The 17,323-nt window shown below is 38.0% G+C and overlaps 1 protein-coding gene across 3 annotated transcripts in view; it reads right to left on the reverse strand.

The window, feature by feature from the left end:
* Window positions 1–3,249: 3,249 nt before the first annotated feature.
* septin9b (septin 9b) overlaps window positions 3,250–17,323 on the reverse strand; it is a 104,444-nt gene continuing 90,370 nt past the window's right edge. For all 3 annotated transcript variants that reach the window (XM_084715612.1, XM_084715610.1, XM_084715609.1), the window contains exons 7-11: window positions 15,145–15,262; window positions 10,814–10,909; window positions 10,409–10,505; window positions 6,564–6,615; window positions 3,250–5,334 (exon numbers count right to left, since the gene is read on the reverse strand). In XM_084715612.1, coding sequence (XP_084571738.1) covers window positions 5,118–5,334; window positions 6,564–6,615; window positions 10,409–10,505; window positions 10,814–10,909; window positions 15,145–15,262 — 580 coding nt within the window. In that variant the 3' untranslated portion in view covers window positions 3,250–5,117. The remainder of the gene's footprint in view (window positions 5,335–6,563; window positions 6,616–10,408; window positions 10,506–10,813; window positions 10,910–15,144; window positions 15,263–17,323) is intronic.

Below are 17,323 nucleotides of genomic sequence, written 5' to 3' on the forward strand. Positions count from 1 at the left end.
GAAAGAGTGTGACAGGAGGTGTAAATGAGAAGCCATACTAAACTAGTGCTGTGTGAGCATGGTGTGATGGCACTGGCTGCAGAGCTGCAAATTCACATTTCCTCTCAGCTGGGTTTGTATCATGAATGTAGAGCATGTTTTTAAATATATATGAATACAAACCATCATGAACTGAGCACAAGCTTTTTTCTTCCTGTAGTTGAGGTGCAGGTAATATCAAGATTAATGATTTTCCCAGAAGTTATTGACACAAAATGCAATGCAATCTATTATACGGGGTTTCTGTAGGTTCTTAAAGGGACAGTTCATTCAAAATGAAAAATGCATATTTTCCCCCTGGCCTGTAGTGCTTTTGAGATTTTTTCGGTGTGAGTTGCGAAATTTTGGAAATATCAGCTAGAGAGAGGTCTGCCTTCTCTCTTTGATGCTCAAGGCATCAAAATAATACATTTGAAAAAGTCAATATACTTAGTGAAGATAATCCACAGACCTTCTTACTTTGTAAGAAAGTAGTTCCGGTAGCTTCTACTGCAGAGAGAAAGTAGTTCCTACATGAAACTGCACACAAAAACATCTACTCTGAGCAAGTAAAGGTTTTCAAATGTATTTTTCGGGACTATGAGCCCCACAGGACTAGTGCCATCTGGTTTCATTATACTGGAGAGAAGGCAGAAAGAGATGTTTCCAAAATGAGGAAACTCACACCAAAACAGTATCGATGGATAAATAGCACTATAGGGCAGGGGGAACTGTCCCTTTAAGAAATCATCAGAAGTCTAAAATAATATAATCTGAATTTTAGGCCTTAAATTGTCTTAAAATGTTCTAAATACGATTTTGATAGATATGAAAAATTGAATTCTAAAGTGAATGTTACTTTTATAAAGTTAGTTTTAACTTAAGTCTTGCTTTTAAATGTGACTTGGGGGGGAAATTGCATTGCTCACACCATAACAACTATAAAATGATACCAATATTGAACCAATAAACACTAGCACAAACTGTGTATGTACTTTTTTTGCCAGTATGGACATAAAGTAGGTCTTCAGTTACATTCACAATGATCTTAAAAAGGTCTTAAATTTGACTTGCTGAAATAAAAACTACACCCTGTCAGTTATTTTTCATTTATTGAGGAAACAAGTCCAGCATTTGCACTTTATTTTCCACACAATGGCATTTGTTAATGTTGTTTTATGTAAATGATAAGCAAATAAATTTGGTTGTTAATTATAAAATGGCTAAAAGAAGTCACACCTCTTCCGGCTGTTCTAAATTTACTGCAGTGAGCAATGTGTTTAGTGGCTTATTCCTTAATTAGAGGGATGATACATCTGTAAACATGGATTTGTTTCAAATGATTACATGTTGATGAAAAAGATTTGGGTCCATCAATCAAAACTGAGGTGAAATCCAAAAGATTATATCTGAAAATGTGATTCACCAAAAATATTTTTGAACTAATTTGTTACCAACAGATGAAATATTGAAATGTTTTTCATGGGTTTAACATCTTGAGATTTGCTCTAATTAATTAAAGCTCAGACTTTAGTTGCACAACTGGAAATAAGTTCACTTTCCACATGGTGTCATGCAATGTATCATGTACAGTTGAGTACAAAATTATTAACCCCCCTATGAAATTTAATGTTTCTTTTTTTTCCCAAGTGCTTCTTTAACAGAGCAAGGAATTTTCAACATAGCATTTCTAAACATACTAGATTTCTTTAGAAAATACATTACTTCTGTTTGCACACAATAACAGAATTATTTCAGAGAACACAAAAATTACCAGGGTCAATATTATTACCCCCCTTAAGAACTGACCTTTTTATTGAGCCATAGCACAAACCACTGTTGTTCAATGATGTGCTTTAACTCTGTAATGCTTAAAGCTTGTAAAATCAAGTTAAAACTGAGGGTCATCTTCCAATTTACACACACTATAAAAACTTCAGTAAGGGTTTAAGCTGTCACTTGAGAAAGCATCATGTCAAAAAAATAAAAAATCAGTTTAGACCTGAGAAAAAGAGTTGTTGATGCTCAGTGTGTCAAATGTCGAGAACTGGAGTGAGAAGTATCATTAAGAAATCCAAAGAGAGCCACACAGTACAGAACAAGCCTGGCAGAGGTAGAAAGCCAAAGATTTCAAAGACTCTGGAAAGAAAACTAGTGAGTCTAAAAACCCCAGAACAACTGCCAAGACACTAGTGAATGACTTCGCCAAGTCGGGAATTGTAGTCTCAAAGAAGGCAATCACTAGAGCCCTGCACAGGAATGGACTGTGAGGTTACAGACCAAGAAAAGCTACACTTCTGCAGAAGAGACACCTTCAAGTCAGACTGAAGTATACTAAGGACAACCTGGAGAAAGATTATGTATACTGGAAGAGTGTCCTTTGGTCAGATGGGACGAAACTAGAGCTTTTTGGCCATAGAGACGTTGCTTATGTTTGGAGAAAAAGGGAAGAGGCGTAAAACCCAAAGAACACCGTCCCCACAGTGAAACATGGTGGTGGGAGTATTATGCTGTTATTATTATATTATGTTTCAGTGCGTCTGGAACTGGGAATCTCGTCAAGGTGGAAGGAATCATGAAGAAAGAAGGATATGTGAAGATTTTGAAAGAAAACTTCAAGTAGTCAGCAGGAAAACTGGGTCTGGGAACAGAAGACCAAGGTCCATGTCAGAAGACCATCAAATCTGGAGGAGCTTGAGAGATTCGCTAAAGAAGAGGACGTGTCTGAGACTTGATGAAAACTACAACAAACGACTGCAGGCTGTTATCCAGCAAAAAGGACACACAATTGACTATTAGCATCAGGGGGGCTAATAATTTTGACCCTGGTAGTTTTTGGTTTTTGTGAAATAATTTTGTGTGCAAAGTAAAATAATGTAAGCATCCAAACTAAAACTAGGATGTGTGGAAAAGCTGTGTTAAAAATTCCTTGCTCTGTTTAACAGCACTTGGGAAATACTTTTAAATAATGATAAAGACAAATTTAGGGAACACAAATCAAAAACTTAAAAGACTGTAACAGGAGGACAGAGGCATTCGAATTTAACTCTTGTTGATTTTGCCAAAGATTTAAAGTAGGCCTACAAACATTTTTCCCTCAGACAGAATTTTAGATCATGATTATTCAATACGTTTTAAGTTTTTAATTAGTAAATGCGAATTTAAGTCATTTTAAGAATTTTTAAGGACCCACAGCCATGTTCAACATTTTTTACAATCAAGACAATCAACTTTAAACAATAAAAATATCAATCTTTATTCTTTGAGATAGCATATCAAAGATAAAACCTTAATCTATAATACCATAACAAATTACACAATAACTATACAACAGTAAACAAAGTGTAACCCAACAGTTTTTTCTGGATAAAAGACCACATCTCTTGGTTTCTGAAATTACTGCCTCCTCTGTATGTACGTAAAATAATTTTGTTGTGACTTGAAGAGGCAGAAAAAAACACATCTGACTATTTTTGTTATAGTAAATTATGAGAATGTTTTCAACTTAGACATAACCTCTATAAAATATCCTTTGAGTTTGTATGACGAACAGATATTTCATGGATACTGACAAAAATTGTCAGTTGCATAATCTTATCTGTATTATTTGATGTTTCTTTTTTTGGCACAAATTATTCCTCTCAGTGATCGTAAGACATTCCCGTCTGACAAAATGCTTTGAGCTTGCAATGTAAATGTCACCACTTTTGCTCTTTACCAGCAGGTAAAGTCCATTGGAGCTAAGTATAGAGTATCCTAGCCAACAGGGTACAACATACGGTGTGAATGCAGGCAAGAAAAAACAAGCACTGTCTAAAGCTAAAAGGTCATCACTGTTTAAGACCTGCAACAAAGCTCTGGAAGCCAACAGCTGGAATGAAAGTTGAATTAAACCGAGTACACTTGACATACACATAAATACCTATTCATAAATCAACTCTATATACTGTATGTGCTTCTCTTTAGAACAGAAAAATCGACTTTTATTTGGTTTACAGTCAGAAAAAAATGGACACAGATTCCTCCCATCTTATACAATAATATTAGAACATGAACAACAGCAATAAAAACACAATAATAAATGAGCGATGTAAAATGCAAGGCATGACTGTATTACACAACATTGGCATTATATGAGAAAGAGACAGGCTGGTTTGGAAAAAAGGGGGTTTTAAAAACATCATAACACAACGGAAAAATGACACGAGGACTCGTTTTTCCGGAAGCTGCTCCACACTGCTACTGCTTGCTTTCTTTTTTATTATTTTATTGTGCAGTGTGGAGGTGTCAACAATATCTTTACTTCCTCCGTAACACTAATCTAAATATCCCTACTTAACCCTAGTATCTATACAAAACTATACACCACAACACAAAGCAGACCAGGCCAGTGGCACTAACAGTTAGAGCTAATCTAGTATCATCTGATATGCTGCACTGTACTTCATTTTGAATTTTGTTATTTTTCCTCATCTGGACAGCCCTGCTTGGCTAAAGCTCCTGCCAACCCAAGATCCTGCAAAAGTATTTTCTACACAAGAGTCCTTTTTTTTCTTATGGACACTCCTTTTTCATCATACTGAGTGATTCTGATCAAAATCTTGTACACTTGATCCCTTAAGACTTATTTAAAACTTTAAAACCCAGCAGCCAAAGCTCAATAATTAGACATGCACTGTATAGTTTTAATTTTGTTTATACCTGACAGCTTTCATGGTTAATTGTAAACAATCCTGAATGTATATTGCATTGTGCCATCAGGCAGATGGAAGAAAAACAAAAGGAGGTCTGTACAATATTAAGTTGATCTGCTGGGAAAACATGATTTTACTCAGAACTGTGATGATGGAAAAAGAAAACGGGCCACGGAAGGAAAATGTTGGGATCTACATTGCATCCTGTGTCTTGTAACTTCCTGATATATTGAAAGCCGTGGTTAGGTAGTTTATTGGCAACAAAAAGTCCTTCTAGGTAACAGAAATGGGATTCACAGCATGAGTGTGTGTTTGTGGACTCATGTAAACAGAATACATGTGTGAATGTATGTTTTGTGCCTGGCTGTGTCCTGCTATCATAAATTTGGCTCCTCACAGGACTCTCTACATCTCGTGCGACAGGGCTTCGTGCTGGGCAGCCACGCCGTTGGTCTGCAGGGCGGCAGGCTGCACCTCAGGCTGACCGTTAGCCTTCGGTTGAACATCAGGATGGTCAGATGGTTGTGAAGTGAAATGGGCGTTAGATTCATTCAGGCGGCGAACACGATACGTCTCGTAGTGGATGCTGCCTGTGATGTCCTTGATGTTCTGCATGTGTGTCCTGAAAGAGAGAAGGTGGTGTTCTTGTGTTATTTTATATGATTTACTTTTGACTGTATATTCTAACTACACTGGGTTAAATGGCCTACAGCTTTTAGTGATTAAAGGAACACACTGGAAAGCCTCATCTCCAAGAAAAAGGATCATATGTTGCACCAGTGGTGCAGAGTAAACTATTCAAGTATGTAAAAGATGTAAATAAGTGTGTTGTCCTTGAAAAACTAAAATTGGTAACACCAACCACATAATAATCATTATTAATAAATGTTAATTGCTATTTAATGGTAAATTGATAGTTATGCAGTAGTTTATGTTATTTGATAATTAGTTTGTGTAATATAAAATAAAAAGTACAATTATATTCTGATTACATTAGTAAATTATTTAATTGTAGCACACATAACAAAAACATCTCAAACCATGCCAATTCTGGCATGGCATAATAATTAGTAAACATGAATTATTATTTCATTGTTTACTGTGTAAATACTTTTTAAAAGCTTAATTAAATATTTCCCATTCATGACTGTTATAAATTGTTACTCCAAAATGTAAACATACAAAACCATTTAGTATACATTTTTTTATTATTATTATAAATTTTAAAGCCATAGCAACATAAAATGTCATTTTCTGAGAGAGAAAAACAGAACTGTATTAGTTCATGTGATGTTATTTTATTTATAAATGAGTATTACTTGTGTTAATAGTTTGACAGCAATAAATCCTGATATCCATGGTCATTCTTAGTTGAAAAGGCTGCATGCATTTGCACAGAGTGAAAATGTGGGTTCCATTATAAAAACATGAATACAAACAGGTTGATAACCATTATTGGAGTCTTTAGGTCAGGCATACATTAAGACTGACAAGCAAATTACATGCTAACATTCAGTGGAAAACTTTTGTAGGAAAGCCTGTTGTAACTCTGTCTAAGGCAGCACTCGACCCATCTTAAAGAATTAAATTATTATTGACTGAAGAAGGAAAGTGAAGCTTCATAGAGTCTCTGTGGTATTTCCAATTCATTTCAACACCTCTACAAAATAAAGTGAATGATTTCTACTACAGCAAGAGGTTCAAACCACAACGCGTCTTTTATACAAGTTTCTATATATCATAAATAAACTCTAAATAAAATATCAAACTGTATCATAAATAAACTAAATAATAACAATAATAATAATAAAAAAAAACAAACTAAATAATAAGAGTATGATGGACGCTCACCTGATGAGGAGATCTCGCAGATAAGCAAACTCACAGTGTGCAATATTCTCCACTGCAGAGAGAGAAACAGGAAACATTCAGACTCAGAAATAATCCTGACTACCTTTACATGCATGTGAAAATAACTAAATATCATCCATCAAAATCTCTTCTCTTCCAGCCCACTTGCCGTTCCTTACAGTCCCACAGAGGGGCAGTGCTGCTCACGAGTCAACTGAAGGGCATCGTCGAACATGACATCTCCAGCAATTTTCTTAAGCCCAGATAACACACTCCTCCACTTTGGAGTAATTTAATACATCTCGGCTCCCCTCTATATTGGAGAACTTTAAGTGAGACGTTTTAACAAACTCCCAGTGACAAGCTGCCGGTGCCTCCAGTAGGGCTAACACGTGTCTGAATTATAGATTATGTCAAGAATATAAATGAAAAAAGAGGAGGATGCTATTTATGTAAAGCTTTGAAATCCAGAGGCAGGAAATTAAATTCTCTTTGAAAGGAGGAGAGTGGAATAACTGCTGGGTCTGTGAGCGCTGATTAGCGGCGTCGAGGGAACATGCTACTAACTTGTAACAAGCTGCGCTGCCGGTATCACCACTCTCTACTCATGAACAAGTCCCTATGTAATATACACATTTAAATGCATGCCTCTCAGGCTCTCATTGTCCCTCAACCCCTGAAAATAAACAGTCTCTTCTCCACTTGTGACATACAGAGACTCGACCTCTGGTTTCTCCTCTGGGGTCTAAATGATGATGTCGCTGCCAACAAGTCCGGCGGCCTGGCGGCTTCCTCTCTCCTCCTCTTCCTTTTTCCCTCTCTTCCACTGCTTGGCTTTACTCAAATGGAACCATTGTTCTTTCAGCCAGACAAGACGGCATTTGTCCCACACAGACCGTGTACTTCACCTCCCTCACCCTGCTGTTCTGTGGAGTTAACTTCATAATGCTTGCTGAGAGAGCAGTAGTCACCTTTAAAATCTTAACACTAAAAGGGTTCAGGTACTACCTGAAAAATGTCATCTTTTCAGAGAGTACAACTGCCTTGTTTTAGCCTGAACTAAATATACTTCTGAAGTTCGAGCAGGACCAATGTGAACAGGACCAATAAGTAAAATAATAAAAATCTTTAGAGCAAACATTTGAAAGTTTTATCATGTTTGTTATCATGTAAATCTTTAATAGTGAAATATACTTGCTCACTCAGGAGCCTTGAGTTCCATTATGTTCCATTATAATAAGTACTCATAAACTTTTGTCAAGTAAATGTACCAATACCAATTAAGTAAAAAGAAATAATTTCACTGCGAGTAAAAGCATTGCTTTCAAAAGTGTACCTCAGTAAATAAGTACCCTATTATCAGAAAAATATACTTAAAGCATATAACGTTTTAATTTTAGGTAATTCTAGTTTTAACTACTTTATATACAGTTAAAGTCTAATTCACCGCCTCCAGTCATTTCAATGGGGGGAATGTGAATCTGTTCACTTGCTGCACAAGTGAGCAGATTTTGCTCTTTGATTTCACCAATCAAATAGAATAAGGTGGGCATCACAGAAACAACAGGCATCGTGGGTAAGTAAGAAGCGATCATGGAGGAGCTGATAATGTTGAGCTGTATGGCGCTAGCCATGTACAAGGACAACCAGAAGAAAAACTGAGCGTAGGACAACATTTTCACCCGGCTAGTATACGTGTTGTGGACTTTTGGGCTGGCTGTACCAACTCTTTGAAATTCACTGTAGAATCTGCCTGTCACCGCAGCCGTCAACCACAGCAACAGCAGCCACTTCTAAAAACACTTTGCTTTTTGGGCTAACACTTTCCTTCCTACTTACAGGTAGATGACTGTCAGGTTGGTTATTGCACAACAGTGTGAAAGGACCTTTAAGGAGTTTAATTCAGTGTTTCTACATGTCGACCCCCAGATGGAGTAGTGAGATAATTAATGGGTAGGAACAAAAAAAAAGTTCTGTTCTCTTAAATTTGTAGTCTTTTTTTAATCTAATCTTTGCTTTTGCTGAAATATTGGATAATAGTACCACTTTGTGCCTTGAACAGTTAATTTAATGAGACCAGCTGAGAGATATAGAGGGGAAACATGGCATTCATAGAAGATTTATCTTAGGCACCTGGACTTGGTAGGGGGCAGGTACTGACTGAGAATCTCCACAGACATGTTGCGACGCACTTTGGGATGAACACCCTTCAAATGGTGTGGAAGTATGACAGGACCTCCAGAAAACTTGGTGACTACAGAAATCATCTGCGCTTCAATTTAAGATGCAGGCAATTATATTATAGGCTTTTTTATGGAAACTCTTAAATAATAATAATAACAACAACAACAACAATAACAATAATAATAATAATAATAATAATAATTGAAAACTAGGTAAGCTGTAAAATATTTCCCTGTGAGTAGTGGAGTAAAGCAACTTTCCAACTATCTTTTTAAGAGCTGAACATTTCCAAGCCTGTTGGAGCTACGTGGATATACTGAGTTGCACATGTTTCTCAAAATGTCTTTGAAGGTCATGTTAATTAACCAAATATACTGAATCACAAACGAAACAGACAAGCTGTTTTCTAGATCGTGCAGTTTGAAGCATTTGCAACATATTAGAATGGTTTGTTTTTTATTAAGTGATTTATATTTTACACTGCATTTATAGCAAAGACAATAAAACTAGAGCTCAGTATGCATCACAGAATAGTGAGCTTAACTGCTGGGAAAGAGACTGTTTGTTTAACAGTGACAGTTCGATTATATTTTCAATCCCTGTCCAGACAGATGTCCTGTCACTCCCTCTTCCTTTCTGTCACACAAACACACACACGGGTGAGGTGAGGACATTTACATGCTAAGAACCGCCTCGGCAGTGTGAGCATTCAGCACAGGCCAACAAACATAAACTGAATCAAACTTACTGTGAGCAAGTGCGTGTGAGGCAGAGTGTGTGTGTGTTTTATGTCCCTCTGTGTTGTCCCAGCGGACAGAGAAAGTCCTTGTAAATCTCTTCCTCCTGTCTCATACATCTCCCTAGTTACAGACTCAGAGAGACGTATGTAAACAAATGCCTGGTAGTCAAACAACAGACGGTTCAACCAGCTGGACAGATTTTTAAAGCTGCAGTTTGTAACTTTCCACATGTTGAAAACACACCAAAATTGAAAATATGTCATCTATTTTGTAAAGCTGTTCCACCTTGTTGTTGTCAGTAAACTGTGTGAATACCATGAAGTAATGCTTGTCTTTTACTATATTTAAAACTATTGATAGATACATACAAACTGTGTATACTACATCACTGTAATTATTTCCTGTAATGTGCCATTTTCAAGCCCCTGAAGGGTTTTTAGGCAATTCTCCTTCACATTTCCTTACAACTTCTATATATATACTGCATTTTTTAAATGTATATGCATAAATAAAGAAATAAACAAACTGACCAGCATGTATGCGATTATACATATTATCTATCAGTGATGAAGGTTGATGGCCTTGGCACTGTCGAATGAACAGGTGTGACCAGGTGTGACAACTGTAAATAACATCTTTTAGTATTCGACCAAACTCCACTGTGCAGATGGACATTATAACATATTATTAGACCAATCTGTGAAAGGTATATGTGCGATTTTTTATAATACTCTATGGATTTCAGCTTTAAGTGATTCTGGCTGTGGCAGCTACATTTGAACATGGCTGAGCAGTGCTCAGACCATCAGGGAACACACATTACTCTGCCTGGTGACTCATATTCTGCTGCCTGTTTGGCAGGAAAACTAACCAGCTATGCAATTATATGTACATGTGTGTGTCTTATGGCTTGTTTATTACCCTCTATGGTGCCCCATTTTGTTTTCCTTCCCAGAATTCTCTTGCCGTTCACCTGGTACTCCTGGTCACTGCCCACAACAGCAAAAGGGATCATCTCCTGTTGAGTGAACACATGCAAACACACGCACAAATGCACAAAATCAGTGAAGTGTTAACCAGCGAGTTGTTTTTCAGATCATGCTTTGGCTGTTTGCCATTGCGAGAACGTGATGCTATAATTGACAATCATGGGTTGTTAGGTTTCCAAAATGGAAATAGAAAAGATTTAGAGACAAAAAGAAGAAATTACATCCAACAAAGGCTTAAATTTAAAATCTGCAAATGGCACATTTGTGACTGTTATGCCACTGGAGGGATTCGTTCTACTGTGGCTGTTGAAAACTGAACCCGACACTGTGAATTTACCCTGATTTTGTCATTGATCAGCCTGTCCTCCGCATCCTCGTCAAACTCTTTCTGAGGGTAAACATCGATGCCGTTGGCTCGCAACTCTTCCCTAATCTGCAAGCAAGCACAATGACACACAGACATCTTACATGTTTTGGCAAAATACAGGCAACATAACAGCACACAAACTTATAGTAACAGTAACACCTCCTATGAAGATTGTCTATAACACAAATTCATAAGACAGTCCATTTCATTCATAAGGCTCTATAAAGCTCTTGAATATTTATAATGATATATGACAACTTACAACAAGACTTGTAAAAGATCTATTATAAGAGGTGGACAGAATGTATTAGTTCAGGATTCATAACGCTTTATACCTCCATGTCAAAGTGTTTGAAAGAAGAATCTATGTGCTATGTGTTGTAATGTGTTATGTGCTAACCTGGACTACAAACCACATTATGTAGGTCATAGAAAAGCATATTAAATTGAGACTTTTAATAATTTAAAAACTCCTTGTAGCAGCTCGAAGTTAGCTAATATTAGCAAAACACCAGATTACTAGCTAGTTTGCAAATCTACATAAATTGTTAACTAGCTGCTTACATCTGATAGCTACTGTTAGTAAAAAGTTGAAAACTAAAAACTAGTGTGTTAGACAAAGATATAACTTGTCATAATTGTAAACATTTATTAAAGTTTTATAAAGCCTTTTAGATGCCTAATAATGTCTTATGAATGTGCTTGCAATACAATATAGACATGACTGTCACAGAAAGTGTTACCAAAGTTATCTTATCTATTACATAATTGGCCAACTAATTCATTCAATGATGGATAATGAGCCACTCTATGACAGCTGAAGCAGACACTGAAGAAAATGGAAGTCCGGTTGGGAAACAAAAACAGTCAATCAGGCTCAGAGCCTTCATCCATCATGTCACCATCACGGCCCCACAGTCGGCATCAAACACAATCCATCACCATCACACGCAAACACACTTGATGCTTGGACTGAATCCTGTTTACATAGTGGATAGGTATTTAAGTTTTGGCCGCAGACTTGAATAGAAGCAGCTCTGACCCATGAGAAGACTTAAATAAACACTTGGTTATATTATACCAGCTGGTGTTGACACTAAATGGTTCTTAATATCCTTGACATGGAGGAGTTAACATGGAAGTTAACCGCTCCTTGGGAAAAAAAAAAAAAGAAAGATCCAGACAGAGGTATAGCTTATAAAATGGCCACCCCTATTCTCTGTATGTCTTTATAATGAGTGAAACTCAGGCATGGATGCAGAAAAACAGACAGACAAGCTTCAGGGAGAAATGTCCTTTTAATGAGTGACTGTTCGCTCCCACAATTACTACTCTGACAATTTCCACTTGGTCCTTGATCAAACAATTCATTGTTTATCCTCGAAAGTGTTCTCAGGCTTACATTATAGGACGCAAACCGAGTGACATTCTACAAAAAAGCCACATCAACTGTTGGTTAGAGGAATATACTCACAGCTGGACATGCTGAGGCCAAACATTTAATAGAAAAACCCTCCTATTCTGTTTTCATGTCAAGTTGCTGCAGGGAAAATGGGGAAAAAAACATTTGGCACGAGAGGCTTTTAGTCAATAATCTTCAGGGTCATACAGAGCATGTGCGGCCAACCAAAACAATCCAGCTACAAGCCCCGCGGCTTCTATTCTCTGCCAGGGCCTGGTCCAATCCCCGCTTTGTTCTTATTGGACGGTGTTACAGGCATCAGGGGGAAAACGGTAGCCAAGACACCCATCGTGCTTCTCTAAAATGAATAAAGCTGTTAGGGAAGTCTGTAGTCTTGGATGGAGGGATGGATGGAGAGATAAAGGAAATGATGGAGGAAGGCAGGTGGCTGTCTGCCTCCTGCGGACTGAGAATTATCCAACAGAAACACACCGGGGAAAGGATGCACGGGTTGACCGTTTAAGACCCAAGCCAGGTGGAGCAAGAATCTGCTGTTTTGGGGAAAGCCATGATAAGGAGGCAATGGCTGTGATGTGACAGTGGGGGGTTGTCAGGTGGAGGAGTCTCATTTTATGTTAGGCAGCTGTAAATGAATGAGACTACTGAAAGACACCAAGGCAAAGCAAAATAAGAGGAGGGCCAAAAAAAAGGAGGTACAACAAGTGACTATCCCATAATTTGCCTTTTAAATGAAAGCCTGCATACCTTTCCAATGTTTAGTCTGTATATTTGCTGACTTTGGCAATGCCGTTATGTTTATTGTAGCAGTTCTTGTGATTTAAAATTGTACAGTTGGACATATTTAAAGACGACAAAGAGTCCAGCCAAGCAAGCTGTTGTGAGGTGGTGCTTTGGCACAGTGGTGCTTTGAGCTAAATGATAATGTTAGCATGCTAACATATTCAACGTAAATTAAGCAGGTATAATGTTTGCTGTGTTCACCATCTCAATTTACTTTGTTAGCGTGCTAACATGTGCTAATTAGCACTAACAAGAAAATACAGCACATGGGAGAAGTTGGCCTCCAGAAAGCCTTATCTGAAAGAAATCTTTCTGCCAGAAAGCCTTTCTAACATGTGTACACTATGTAAGTCCTGCCACTTGGGGTCTCTCACATTAACAATAATAAAAGCTGTAGTTCGATAACATTGTGAAGTAGCATACTGTAGGATCATGGAAGTTGTAATCTTAACTTTTAAACAACCACCATAGCTGATGAAAATCTATCTGACATTACTTGGGCACAAATGTTGTAAATGGACAAGGTAAGTTTTATTCATGTGACATTAGGCACATACATTAACTTCCTACTTCACTCTACTGCTGGAAACATTTGGGCTAATGTAAGTTCAATTTAAAGTATGTAACATAAGTCTGGCATTTTTATACATTCACTGCAGAAATTAAAATTCATAATTTACATTTAATTTAATTTACATTTAAAGATCTTTTTCTAAACTTAACTAGGTACTTAAGTTGCCTAAATTTGACCCAACTGCAACAGAAAAGAGAACAGCAGCAAAAAATGAAGATATTAAGTGAACTAGGTCTAAAAATAATATGTCAATAAGCTTCACATTCTCCTGTATGGAAGTTCTGTTCTTATTACATTAATCCACCACAACCTCATCCTTGTGAGGACTTTGTCGCTCTTTACACTATGTCACCCGACTTCCTGCAACATTTTCTGGCAGAACCTTCTGGGCTTTCTGTCAGAAAGTGCTTTGACATTAAGTGCTCTCTGGCAGAAAGTCTTGCAGGCTAACTTCTCCCATGTGCCAAAAGACAACTGTCAATAGTTTTGTGAGCATTATGTTATAAACCAACATACTGAACGAACAGTGAATAGTCAGGGGATTGCCAAAGTGATTATGATTCATCCACTGGCCATCATGAAAATCTGTACCAAAATTCATGGCAATCCATTTAATAGCTTTCAAGACACTTCACAATCCCACAAATCTGAACCTCAAGGTGGTGCTAGAGGAGTCATTCAGAGACATCGCTTGGGAACCATGAATATCTTTACAAAAGTTCAGGACTATCTAATCAATAGTTGTTGAGATATTTTGGCTTAGGGCACCGATGATGAGCAAACTATAAACTTTAAAAGCTTTGACTTTCACCGACCAATCAAAAACAGGGAAATTAACTTGGATTATTTGTTGAAACTGATGAATATTTATTGTCTACGAAAATGCTGCTTTCTGTAATTCTGGTCATGTTTCAGAGAGATCTGCATGTACCACAGAGTGGAGACCTCTTTGAACTTGTAAGATCACCCAGTAATTCACTGGTAATGAAGGGCCTGCCTGCTCGGTTGGCAACCCGGCAGAAGTTCCCCATCTGAAAAAGAGCCAGACTTGAGAGTTGTGGAACGCTGCTCAGTAAATAAGTGCTTCAAATAAATCGGCCTTAAATGTTTCCGTCTGGACTGAGCTAGACTTTCGAAGTGTTACACTTATAGAGATGATACAGTGTTTCCCAGGATGGGCACAATGTGGGTTTGCCCAGATGGCTTCTGTTTGTGGTGCCTGGCAGCTCTTCATATGTTACCGACCTGTGGTTGTGGACATCCATACATGTGTGTTTGCGGGGGGAATCCACCGACTGTTTGACCTACTGATGCACTCAACCATTTATTTTAAGGTCACTTTAATGACCTGCTACAGGTTTTTGCAGGTGTAATGAGAGGAAAATGTAACTAAATATATTAATGTCATGAGCTAAAACCAGCTCACACGCTCACAAATAATATTTTCATGACATTTGTAAAAGCACCACTGTCATCCAAACACCCACACACATCCACAAATACACTCTGACACGCTCCTCGCACCGTCTGTTTAAAGTAGTCCCTCTCCTCCAGGGTGAGCGTGTCAGCCTTGGCGATGACGGGGACGATGTTGACCACCTTACTGAGACGCCGCATGAACTCCACATCCAGAGGCCTCAGACTGGAGGAAGACAAAGATGACAAATTCAACAAAATCAATGAATATAATAAAAGGTGTGGGTTTTGTTTCAACACATATTAAATGACTGTCCTCCCTCAGGAAATTTTGAGCATCACTCACTTAATTTCCTGCATTCTGGTGATTTTTATACACCAAGCTGTGCCTTCTGCAACAATTTAGACATTTCTTTCCACTGTTTTTGTAAAGGAAAAAACACAAAAATAAGACACAAAGTGACGATTCATAATATAATGAAACATATAAGGAATAATTTATTAGTAAGTTAGTCAGTTAAGTAATGAGGTGCAGGAGGAGTCAGAAAGGAAAAAAAGAATGTAAAACATTCCAACTCACAACTAACTGTAAACTTTATCTAGTTTTATTTCTGACGAATGAGATGTCTGAGGAAGTCCAGCTTGGAATTCCTCCATTTCTCCATCTAAGGATCCTTTTGGCACAAACTGTCCACTATAGTGAGTTTAAGCATTTTAATGGTCAGGATATTAATGTAATGAGACAGAAAAACCACTAGAGGGCATTCGTGGTCTATTCCATTACATTCAGTCCCCCTTGGTTTGTCATGTTAACACTCAACAGACTGCGTTAACATAAGCTGCTGTTTGCTTTTCTGTTCACTGAAACCATTTTCTTTTTACACACTCTGACGTGTGATTTCTATAATCTGCAGAAGAGTGTGCACAGTTAATTTGAGAGTTAATGCACAAAAGTCAGTCAAATGCAGCTTTGTCTCCCATCTGTCCTCAATATTCTGCTTTTGCTTGTTCAAAGCAAATTTGTACAGAAGTAAATTCTCCACTTTTGTATTCCCTCACTATTTTTTCAGCGCTGATTAGTGCTGTCCTTAAATCACTCTACACAGTTCCACATTGCTATTCTGTTCCTGTATGTTTCATATTTCTCTCTGCCCTCCGTGTTTCTTTTTTCTGTCTCTGTGCTGCCTCTAGTTGCTCCTCCAGACAGACTCCCCTCATGCTGTCTGCTCTGCCCTCCAATTAGCCCCAGCCAAGTCAAGCCAGGCCTGGTTCAAAGACCCAGGGGCAGCTGGAGGAGAAGCCTGACTGGCTCTCCACAGTGACTGACAAGCATGTCACCATGAACATCGAATGAACCACAGGGGAGCATGTGTTACATAGAGCGAGAGCGAGAGCGAGAGCAAGAGCGAGAGCAAGAGAGATAGAGGAGAGTAGGAACAGAGCTGCACAAAGGTAAAGAGAGATGACACAGTAAGCGATGCATTCAACCAGAGACAGAGTGCACTACATTTTCATGCATTTTTCATACTGAGGGGACAACTGCCATGTGTTATATGCATGCAGAGTTGATGATCTCTCTGTGTTATTATTTACTGAATGTAAATTATATCCGTACATACATAAGCTGTTTATGTACAGGTGCAAGAACATACAAATTGGCACGTGAGCTATGTAATATGCATGACTGAGCATAAACGCACACTTTCATGTGTACACATGTATCTTTGCATGTGAACATATGGTGCATGGGCAGTAAATATACATGTATGCACGCATGCACACATGTCCACTTAAATGCTTGCTTGCACAAATTCTTTTTTTTTTATGTGATTCAGGAAAAAAAATGGGGTCATGTTTATGGAAATCGAGAAAGATAAGCGCTGTGGTCAAATGGAGAAAATAGCCAACCACCAAGCAGATAGCTCTCCCTTCCTTCCTTCCTTGTTTTCACTAATAGATCAGAAACCAGCTCAAAGTTGATGAGAGTCAAAGTGCAGCCCTCTTTTTCTCAGGAAGACATGTTAAATGAGGTAACAACAAGACTGCCCAGAGGGGGAATTGTGCGGCTGACTCTGCCATTATCGGAAATGACTACTGATGCCAAGGCTGTGTTCTGCTTTGCTGAGCGCCGTTCATCTATCTGAAACCACAGAAGCAACTTTAAAGCAAATTGCTGACATGCAAATTACATTAGAGCCTCGATAAATACAAACTGCTGTTTTAAAATGCTTCAGACAAAAAGACAAATCCCCAGCATTTCTCCAACAATAGAGGCCTACAGTACGAG

Source organism: Lutjanus erythropterus, chromosome 3 (genome assembly GCF_056507025.1).
Source record: "Lutjanus erythropterus isolate fLutEry1 chromosome 3, fLutEry1.hap2, whole genome shotgun sequence".
Classification (NCBI taxonomy): Eukaryota; Metazoa; Chordata; class Actinopteri; order Lutjaniformes; family Lutjanidae; genus Lutjanus; species Lutjanus erythropterus.